Source organism: Mus caroli, unplaced genomic scaffold (assembly GCF_978045245.1).
Source record: "Mus caroli unplaced genomic scaffold, Mus_caroli_1 scaffold_10, whole genome shotgun sequence".
In the NCBI taxonomy this organism is placed as follows: Eukaryota; Metazoa; Chordata; class Mammalia; order Rodentia; family Muridae; genus Mus; species Mus caroli.
This window is the reverse complement of record NW_028227265.1, coordinates 88074585-88086261: the sequence shown is the minus strand read 5'-3', so window position 1 is coordinate 88086261 and position 11677 is coordinate 88074585. Positions and strand designations below refer to the sequence as shown.

Here is an 11677-nt window from a genome sequence, read left to right as displayed (position 1 = left end):
AATCTGTTCCCAAGCGAAACTCCCTTACTGGCCTGGGTAATGTGCTGTGTCATCCTCCCCAGGGCTATGAGCATGTGTGACTAATAAGCCACTGTCAATGTCTTCTGCTCAACATCAGATGTTATGTGTTAAGCTACTCCCAAGGCTCAGTGGACCATAAAGGAGATCTAGAAAGCAGGATTACTTCTCCTTTATCTTTTTCTTTCTCAAATGATTCGTGGATTTAAAAAAAATATATCCTTTGCCCATTCTATTCACATAAACAGCTACAGATGTTTAATATACCCTTAGTCTAGAGGATGGTCAGGAGACAGTAAACTATTTAGTTTTCTAGAGTGGTGATATGATTTTATTCTATGTTATCAGTGTTCTCTTTGTCCTTAATATCATAATCAGTGCCTTGTTTCTGGTTAAAATTTTCAAGTTAAGCAAATAATGAAATTGAGATTAATTTTTGAGGTTACTTCCTAGGGCCAAGCTAAAATTTTATTTTTTTTTTAAAATCAACTTTCTATTTTATCCTCCCTTACATTGCCAGCTATTATCTAAGGCACAACTTTCTTGGTTTGCAAACATGGCTGATCTTCTCCAAGGCAGAGAATGTATTTACAGATTTTCAGTGCAGATTGCATTGATTATAAGGTAATGGAGAGGGAATGTCTTGAGTATGTATATTTTATATATATTATGCATATAATAATTAAATATAATGTATACTTTGTATAAAACACATTTCATGTGTGCTATCTCACTTTATACCTAATACAGTATAGAGGATTCCACAATTGCAACTTGTTTCAAGTTTGGATGTGATAAAATGAAGGTTAACAAGGTTAAGTAACTTGCTCTAGAGTTTAATGCTCATTTGTAAACAGCATAAGTACACAAGAAAGCTGACTCAATCTGTAAAGTGCCTGACATGCATATATAAGACTCTGATTCCATATCCCTGGGACCCAGATAATAAGCATTGCACACATCTGAAACTCGGGCGCTGAGGAAGTGGGGGTACATTGATCCTTAGAGTTCACTGACATGCTAACCTAGCTAGTTGCTCAGTTCTGGTTCAGTGAAGGAGAACGTTTCTCGAAAATTAAAGGAGAGTGATTGATGAAGATATCCAAGTATCTCTCTGGCTTCTGTATGCATGTACACAAGTATATGCACAGGCATGCAGACACACACACACACACACACATATGTATACATACATACATACATAAAATATATATACAAACACACAAAACACATATGAAACATATACATGAAAAAGAAATAGAGGCCAAACCAAACCAAAGTCATCTGGTTTTAGAGCTAATATATTTCAGTTCTCTAAATGCAACATCCCTTCATTACAATCCTCTGTCATATTGACTAGTAGGGAAACTGCCATGCTCTCAAGATACAGTGATGCTTCTCCAACATCAGTGTGCACATGAATCCCAAGGGAATGTAATTTACCACAAAATTATAGACATGCTTTCACCAACAGGGATGAGTTGAACAACTGAAATTTTACACACACACACACACACACACACACACACACACACGTGTACCATATATATCTATATGTTATACATATATAACACAGATTTAGTTATAAATATGTGTGTGTGAAAGAGACAGTTATAGGTCTCTACTAATGATTCAAACACTGAATCACTCACCATCTTAACAAATTTAGGACTTCCACTCATTGCTGATAGATAAATTATTAGATGTGAACGGCCACATATAATACCAGTTGTAATCTGAGCATTGTATCATATACTAAAGATGCAAATGAAGTATCTCATTGACACTAAAGTGATGACACCTCACACAAAATGGACACTGAAAGTAGTTTGTACTCTCTGACAAGAGCTGGTGAACACCAGCTCATTGTGAAGGAACTGAATGTTGGCCAGTGAGTTTGAGGAGCCGACCAGTACCTAATCACATTCCCATGTAAGACCTATGATCTCAACAGTAGAGTTTCATCCTCTTGTCAAAATTGTTCTCTTCCATCATAAATACCATCCATAATTATAAATCATCTAAATTTTATGTGTACAGGCATCATATTAATTATACATTTGTGTTGAGTAGAAAGTAGTTTCTAAACACTTAATATTTTCCCAATACATAGAACATGATAGTTAATATGCATCTTTATTACAAACTCACATGTTTGTGTATTCTGAAAGTTAGCTTCATATGTTATTATTACAATCTGTGTTCTGGCCTTACATTAGCTGGTCCTTCTTCCCTGTAGATTATACACTCAGTTTAGAGAAGTGAATAAAGCAGATGAAGAATTAAGATTTTATAACTACTAAGATGTAGTTATAAACCTTTAAATATCAGAATGAGCACAACTTAATAGCTTCAACGCTAGATTGTAAAATAGCTTCAAAAGACTTAAAAAAAAACAAAACTCCAAGCTAATGTGGTTTAAAATAGTTTACATTATTTATCTTACAAACATAAGTAGTGAATGGAATGTTCACATGTCATAGTTACCTCCATAATGCTGTAATTAAATCTATTTTCTACCAGATTCTAAAAAAATCTTTACCACAATGTTCAGCTGATATAAAGTCATTAATATAATAGTAAAATCTGAAGCTGCATCTAGATTCAGAGAGCAAATACATGGTACAACTAAATAAATTATAAATCCATGAGATTTATGTATTTAATTTTTCCATGTTAGTATTCAAATCAGTATATTTAATTATCCTATAAGGGTTTCTGGTGAGGACACAAAGATATTAGGATATATTTTAAAGGTGATCACATTTTATTTTGCTGTAGTGGCTAGCAGCATATTCTTCAGATATTTAAATAGGAATTTCTCTTATTGGTCTCCAGAACATATTGTCATAACCGAGTAAGTACAAATAATGATTAGATTGAATTAGGGTACCTTTTATTGACATCTCACTAGGTTCTAGTCATGATTTCCAATAGACACCATTAGTTTTTATAAAGAAGTTTAATATATTTATACTATTCACATATATATATATCCACATTAATAATTCATATACAAGTGCAATAAAACAACTGTGTGTGTGTGTGTGTGTGTGTGTGTGTGTGTGTGTGTGTGTGTGTGTGTACTTTGTGGCCTCCTGCTCATTTTCTGTGATACCTGAACTTGATACACGTTTAATATAAATAACGCTTAACAATGTTATAAAGTTTGGCTTTTATGTGCCCATCAGGTAATAGATGATAGATGTATTGTAAAAGAAATTTTCATTATGAGAAGAGAGTTTGACAGACTATTCATTTCATGCTTTTCACACAGAGTTTATACCCAAGAGTTATGTTTCATAGTCATCAAAACTCAGGAATATATATTATGTTTGTAGCTGAAAATAATAACAGTAATTATACTACCAAAAGGGAAATAGGTTAAAATATTAATCATATCCAACCTTATTTGCAATACAAGTTTTTCAATTATTTAAACTATATATTATTCACATGGACTTATATAAAACATAGATATATTTGATAAATGTACTCCAAACTCACAATGCTTAGTAAATCATGCAGATACCTCTATGTCTAAAAGATTACTTGTGTCAGTCTTTATACTGAGAATTAAGTGTTGCTTCTTTATAAAATGTATCTTTTAAATTCCATGGAAGAAATAAAATCTTCAACTCTTCAAATATTGTCAGTAACAGTAGGTGGTAAATGTACTTCAAAAGACAAATGTTGTTAGCATAAGATATTTGATTAATTATAATTAGAAATTATATTGATTAAACCCTCTTTTAAGAAAAATAATTCAAGGTTTTTTTTTTTACCTAATTTTGACTGTTCTATATGACAATGAAGGGATGAAAAACATCTTAAAGAAATATTCCATAATGAAAGAAGAATTTTCATATGTATAATTTCATTAAAGAGAAAAATGTTGAATAGATACAGGGAGAGTGGGCATCCTTGTCTTGTCCCTGGTTTTAGTGGGACTACTTCAACTCCCTCTCCATTTAGTTTTATATTGGCTGTTGGTTTGCTGTATATTACTTTTATTTCCCAAAGTTAAAGAATTTATCTATTTTTTCTGTTGAAATTTTTCAGTATTATGAGGAAGATTTAAGCTTTTCAATATTTTTAAATGATTTGAATTTGTTTAATATAGTTGAAGTTTTGTATATATATAAACTTCTGGTTATAGGCTGCCCTTAGTTTTAGAATACTTAGTTTTCTAGAATTTTTACCTTCATATTCATATAGTTCTTGTGATATTCCTACCTGGTGCTTGATTTTCAATTTCAATTAATTATTTTAATAATGTATTATATCTTGCAGTATTTTATTGAGTATGTTATACAATGCATTTTGTATATATTCACCCCTGAAATTCCCCCTTACCACCCTACTTCTTCTCATCCCTTCTCATTAAACTTTGAGATTAACTCTTATCCACCTGTTTCATTTCCCATTGCATACAGTTTGCCTTGCCCAGCTAGTCTTGGATGTGCGGCCTCCCTGGTGCATGGTCAGCCTCTGAGGGTCACATCATTACAGAAAACTGACTATCCCTGTATTAGTAGCTATTACATGCCAATAGTTCCTCAGCAAGCAGTGGGATCTTTTGTCCATTTTCCTGTCTGCATGTTGGAATTTTGTCTGGTTGGAGCTTGAGCTGGTCTTGTGCATACTGTTACATCACCATGAATTCATAGTTCATCTGTTCTGTTGTATCTTGAACACTTCTTTGATGTTTTCGACCACTGTTGTGTCTTGAACGCTTCTTTGATGTTTTCGACCACCTTTAGCTTTTACAATCTCCCCTAACCTATTCTACAAAGATCTTCAAGACATGGAGTGTATAGTGTGTATCTGATATGAATACTCTGTAAATGGTAGAGCACTACACAGTTATAAATTCTCTGTTGGGATTTCTTTTTTTTTAAAGACTTTATTTAATCACTAAACAACAATGAAAAATAAGTTACAGAATAAAACAATAGATGAAGAATAACAAGCTACAGTCATATTGGGCTCCCTCTCCTCATTGAATAAGGCAGTAGATGAGGAAGGAGCAACAAGCTACAGTCAGTCATACCAGGCTCCCTCTTCCAACTTCGTATTGCTCTTCCTCATTCTCACTCTTGAAAAAGCAAAGGAACAGTTTCTTTTCATTTTTCTCTATTTTATGACAAAATCAAAGTTTTCTCTGCTCTCTATCATATAAGTAACCCACAGTTTGTGGTTTCCTTTCATTACCAAAGTCAAAAGTCACAGGTGCCTAATAATGATTCCTCTAATCAACTAGAAATTCTAAAGGGATTTTAGAAATCTCAGTTTATACTGTTAAGATGGAGGAAGGATATATCTTTTAAGAAATGTAGCAATTATGAATCCAGAAAAAAATAAATGAATGTGTCTTTGCAAACACATTGTATCAATCACAGTCCTAATTTATGCAATGGTCAAATTGCATTAACTGGCATACAAAACTAAAACTGTTAACAAAATGCAAGGGTAAAGATAACAATGGGAGAGATGTTGGTCCTGACTCAGTGTAGAATGATACTTTCAGCAATGTCTTAATTTTTATATTTCTAAACAAGCTTAATCCAAACTACAATAAGCCAGAATTTGTGATAGAAATGTGGCTATACTTTCATTTAAAAAGGTATATTAAGAAGATTTCCCTATGCCAAAGAAGGGGTCTGAGATCACGTGGTACAGTTTCTTATTCTAAATATTTGTTTCTTTGTTTTGTCCTCTATAAACAGCATTAAAATCTATTTGTTGTTCACAGAGCTGTAGGTAGGAAACAATAAAGCTTTTTCAGGGAAGATATTGTTTGTGGACAGTCAGGTTGCAGTGGTGGGTTGTGCTTAAGCATGTTTCTTCTCTAGATGCTTTGTGAGATAATCCAGTCTGGAATAGTTTGCGGAGCACATGGGACAAGCGTAGGGCTTCTCACCACTGTGCTTTTCTTTATGTCTGTTGAGATCACATAGGCGGAAAAACGACCATGTGCATCCAGGCTCATCACACTTGTATTTCCTCACACCAGTGTGTTTCTTCTGGTGTTCTTTGAGGTGGTAAGGTCTTTTGTAAACTTTCGTACAACCCTCATAAGTACAAAAGTAGAGCTTCAAAGGACTAGGGTCCTTCTGCGACACAGGGCTCTGCGTCTTGAAGTCTAACTTCATCTCTGGATGCCGTCTCTGGACTAAACTGGAAGCTGAAGAGTGTTCCTGAGGTTGTTTTTGAATCAAAGGGGAAAGTGAAGGATATGAGGATTCACCCACATGTGGAGCTTGCAAACTAAATGAAGTCACCTGACGATCAAGGCTTTCTTTAATATTAGGTGTTCCATTCTGACTTGGGTAGACATTTTGATCAACAGAGGTCCTCATCTGACCCAAGTAGAATGGCTCTTCAGATCTGGGACTTGTCTCCAAAGGGCAAGCCAGGTTGTCTTCTGCACTGGATCTTGTCCCCTTAGACCCAGAAAAAGTTGTATCAAAACTGGAGGTTTGTATCTGAAAGTCAGAGAGAGGCTGGCCACCAATTGGACTTGTCACCTGGGGATTCACAATCAAATCCTGGTCACATCTGTAGCCTGATGTCTGATAACCAGAGAGGGAGCGCTCACCACTGAGGAGATTCTCCTGACCTTTGCAGACATTCTGACCACTGAAGGATTTCATTTGGTCATTTGTTTGGTCAAAGTTAGCTCTCATCTGAGGCTCATAGAAAGCCTGGTATCCATTTGGCAATATCACCTGATCTCCATAGAATCCATTATTAACTGCTAGGTTACTCTGCTGATCCTCAAAATAATTCTGTTCAGAAAAGGATGTTATGATTTGATTGGGATGAAGGGTCTGGCTACAACTGGGTGCTGTCATTTGACTCCCATAGAGAGTCAGATGCCCTCCATTCCTGGTTGTCATCTGACTGTAGTAGGAGGTCCGGTCATGTACAGAAGCAAAGACGTGACCCACATTTGGGTCCTGGCCTGCATGGCTTCCATAGAGAGCAATTTGATGATTATCAAAGGTAACCCTCTGATTCTCACACATGGCTGTATTTTGGATCAAGAGAGTCTTGTCAGAGTTCAGTGTCCTCATCCAGTAGTCTTCATTGTAGAAAGTCTCCCTGGTGTCAACTCTTGTTGTCTTCTGGGGAGGAAGGCATGTCTTGGGGGTGCTGTTGAGCTGCATATGGTGAAGACCTGCAGGAGATATTTTCTGCTCAGCAGACACAACTTGCTGGTTCAAAGAAGTGTTCTCAAATGGCTCTCCAAAATGGAAACCAATGGCTTTTCCTGGGTATGCTGTTGAGTTCTGAGTACAGGTTGTCTCCTGTGTGCTACAGGATGCAGATGCCATCACTGTTTGTTTCAAGGTAAGAATCTCTGAGCTCTGACCTGAGACAAGCTGGCTGGACTCCACAGGGGAAGGCTGGGTATTACAGGGTCCTGGCTTGGAAGCACCTGTGTTTTCTGCCATCTCCATATAGACTTCACAGAAGGCCTGGGAACTCTTCAAGTTCCTCAACTGAAGATGAAAAGTTCAATAGACTTGTAGTTTTGCAGACCCAAGACAGGTCGTCGCAGCTGGTCTTCTCTATGAGCTAGAAACTGGAAACATTGGACTCCAATGCCAGTGTAGGGATGGATGTGTGAACCAGCAGAAGACAAGCTGAAAAATGGGTAAACCTGCCTGCTCCCATGGCCTTATATCCGCCTCCAGCAGAAAGGCGTGTCCAGGATTAAAGGTGTGTTGTCCTGGATTAAGGGTGTGTTGTCCTGGATTAAGGGTGTGTATATTCCAGCCTCACATTCTTGGCTAGGAGTCATTAACAGAATTCAATCAGACAATATCTCAAAGATGTTTCCTCTTTGAGTAGATATTTGTTCTTTCCAGATATTTTCAAGTGGACAACCAAGAGAATACATCACAATCTTGATCTCAGAAAAATGTGGTTTTACTGCTAAATAAGTAGAAGCCCTTAAAGAAGAAACACAAAATTCCCTTAAAGAATTACAGGAAAACATTACCAAACACGTGACAGAATTGAACAAAACCATCCAAGATCTAAAAATGAAAGTAGGAACAATAAAGAAAACGCAAAGGGAGACAACTCTGGAGATAGAAATCCTAGGAAAGAAATCAGGAATCATAGATGTGAGCATCAGCAACAGAATACAAGAGATGGAAGAGAGAATCTCAGATGCAGAAGATTCCATAGAGAGCATGGACACAACAATTGAAGAAAATGCAAAATGCAAAAAGATCCTAACTCAAAACATCCAGGAAATCTAAGAACCAATGAGAGACTAAACCTACAGATATTAGGAGTACATGAGAATGAAGATTTTCAACTTAAAGGGCCAGCAAATATCTTCAGCAAAATTACAGAAGAAAAATTCCCTAACCTAAAGAAAGATATGCCCATGAATATACAAGAAGCCTACAGAACTCCAAATAGACTGGACCAGAAAAGAAATTCCTCCCAACACATAATAATCAGAACCAAATATGCAATAAATAAAGACAGAATATTAAAAGCAGTAAGGGAAAAAGGTCAAGTAACATATAAAGGCAGGCCTATTAGATTACACCTGGCAAACAAAGAAGTGGATGCTCACAGTCAGCTATTGGATGAATCACAGGGCTCCCAATGGAGAAGCTAGAGAAAGTACCCAAGGAGCTAAAGGGGTCTGCAACCCTATAGGTGGAACAACAATATGAACTAACCAGTACCCCCCAGAGCTTGTGTCTCTAGCTACATATGTATCAGAAGATGGCCTAGTTGGCCATCACTGGGAAGAGAGGCCCCCTTGGTCTAGTAAACTTTATATGCCCCAGTACAGGGGAACGCCAGGGCCAAGAAGTGGGAGTGGGTGGGTTGGGGTGCAAGGTGGGGGGGTATGCGGGACTTTTGGGATAGCATTTGAAATGTAAATGAAGAAAATATCTAATTGAAAATGTGGGAAAAATAAAGTTACAGCTCAGTAGATTCAAAATAAAAAAAGAAAGAAAAAAGAAAAAGAAAGAAAGAAATCTATTTGGCCTCTTTCATGTATGGCTCTCCACCTATGCAGCTCTCACTGAATCTGACAGTACCCTGATGTTGATTTTTCAGTATTCTTAACAGAGAACTTATTTTGTTGTTGTTGTTGTTGTTGTTTGTTAGTCACCAAAATTTCCTGTGTGCATGAATATAATATTCATCCGAGCCCTTCATCCAGCTCTTTAACTGAGCCAGACCAAATGCTTTTAATTTCTCTGTGTTGTGTTCTTTTCTGTTACAGAAGTTTGTAATAACGAATCTTTTTCAGGGTTATGTTCTTTTCTCCATGTACACTCTGGAGATGTCTTATCATATGAAGAAAAAAAGAAAAAAAAAGAAAAAAAAAAGGCCCTTGAAGATTAAGCTCTAACCTGCCATAACTTCAGTTCAAGTATATTTATTGTTCAAGACACAGATTGAAAAGAAAGGAAAAAGACTTAATGTCTTGTTAGAAGAATATAGGCAAAAGTGCAGTGTGCAAGTGATACCCATGTCTAGGGGGATTCTTAGGGTGACTAGAATTTAGTAGCTGTTAGGCAATGGAGATCTGTTAGGAACCCACCATAGAGAACATATTTAAGGGGCTGGAAAGATTAAGTGCTTATTGTACAAACATGAAAAGTTGAGTGTGGATCTGTGGCACCCATATAAAAGCATGTGTGTCTGACACATCCACCCTGGGGGAAATAGTTATAGGTGTATCCTGGGAACTCATTCATTAGCTGGGCTAGATTAAATGCTGAGCTCTGGGTGCAGTGGTCTCGAGGCTTTTCCGAGATTATTCACATATTCTCCAATCCCAGCACTCAGATTGCAGAGTCAGGAGATTTACAGCAGTTCAATGCCAGTCGAGGCTACCAGTGAGTGCTAATCTACCAGGGTAACAGACTGAGACCAGGTTTCTGGGGCTGGATTACAGATTCAGAGGTTCAGTCCATTACCATCAAGGTGGGAGCATGGCAGCATCCAGGCAGGTATGGTGCAGGAGGAGCTGAGAGTTCTACATCTTCATCCAAAGTCAGCTAGTGGAAGACTGACTGACTTCGTTGGGATTTCTTTGTGTTATTTGCCCTCTATGGAAATGAGAAGAATCTCTCATGAAGAACTTGCTACTAATTTACCTTGTTATTAATTTACTCTAAAGATTTAACTGTTACTTAAAAATCATGTAATTTGGATAAAAAAATCCTTTATATAAAACACCAGTTTTACTGTCCTGTTAGTTGGTAACATCATGATGCTAAAATATACCAACTTTAAACTCTCTCCTTTCTTGCATCAAATAGTTAAAACTCGTTCTAGGTTTCTTTTTTTTTTTTTTTTGTCTGTTTATAGTTTAGTTTAAATTCAGCTTTAACAGTGCTGAAGGTTAAATATAGTCCCTCATACATGCTGTGAAAACATTTCACCAATAAGCTACACCTATCACATACTTGTTACTTTTATTTCTGAACAATGATGTTATTAACTTTCCATGTTGGCCATGAACTCACTTAGTAGCCTATGCAGAACATGAACCTTAGTCCTCCTGCCTCAGCCTCCTGAATTCCTGGGATTATAGGGCTGTTCAGACAGTTGTGTCTATCCTGCAAGCTTCTAAGGAGAATCATTTTATTTTTCAGGCCATAATATCACCACTCTACACTATATTAATATATGTTTTATGCATGGAGGAGATGCACAATTCACTGTGTCAAGATGAAATTCAATGCAAGACTCAAATGGAGGTATGGCCTAAAGAGCCTACCTATAATTGAACCAAATGTCAACTCAATGATGCTCTTAAGTGGTTTGATGTAAGCACTTTATTTAAAATTTGAACCTATGAGTTAGGAAATTATTTTATTTTGTACTTCAGTCTGATTCTATAGCCACAAAGATGATCTCCTTCTATTATAAGTTTGTCTTGGGTACAAAATTGTACTCAAAGGCTGTCTATAAAATTGATCAAGAATCATCATCCCCCCGCTCTGCCTCACAAAGCTCTTAAGGGTTCTTAGAAAAAGAAACATGGTCTCCAGGACATTGACTTTGTCTCCTGCTTCTCCCCTTTCCCTATGAACCTGGGCTTACATGCTTATTTAGCATCCCATGCTCCTTGTGAAGGGCTGACCTTCCAGTCACAGTTCAAAGAGAAAGCTCTAATTGATTCAATTAGTTCCTCCTTCTGGTCTTTTAGTTATACTATTTTCAAAGTCTGTGTAAATTCCTGTATAAATGCTTTCCGTTTTGTTTAAAGGCAATCGAAAAATTCAACAGTTCTTCTTACTACAGAAATATTTCATGATAGATCCATTTCATAGTAACAAAATCTCCTGGAGAGGCATTTCTAATTTTAAAGTGCACTAAAATTTTTATTATCAGCAACCAGGCATATGGTTTGGAGCCCTGGAAATCAAGATTGAAGAACTAATACTTTTTATTCTTGGGGTGAGTATCTTTTTATGTTTTCCATCGTATATTTCAACCAAACTTTCACTTGTAACAATTTTAAAATTCTCATTTAATTTATCACCTTGAAAGTTTATTGACTATTAAAACAATTATTGATTTAACAAGTAGTTGCCTAAGACAAGATCTTATAATATATTGCAAAAGTCAAAATAGAGCATTTATCTATCTATCTATCTAT

At 36.4% G+C, this 11677-nt stretch overlaps 1 protein-coding gene across 1 annotated transcript; it reads right to left on the bottom strand.

The window, feature by feature from the left end:
- Positions 1-5828: 5828 nt before the first annotated feature.
- LOC110299581 (uncharacterized) lies at positions 5829-7484 on the bottom strand. The gene is given in 1 exon segment (XM_021169299.2): positions 5829-7484. A coding segment is annotated over 1 exon segment (1656 nt).
- Between the last annotated feature and the right edge of the window lie 4193 nt (positions 7485-11677).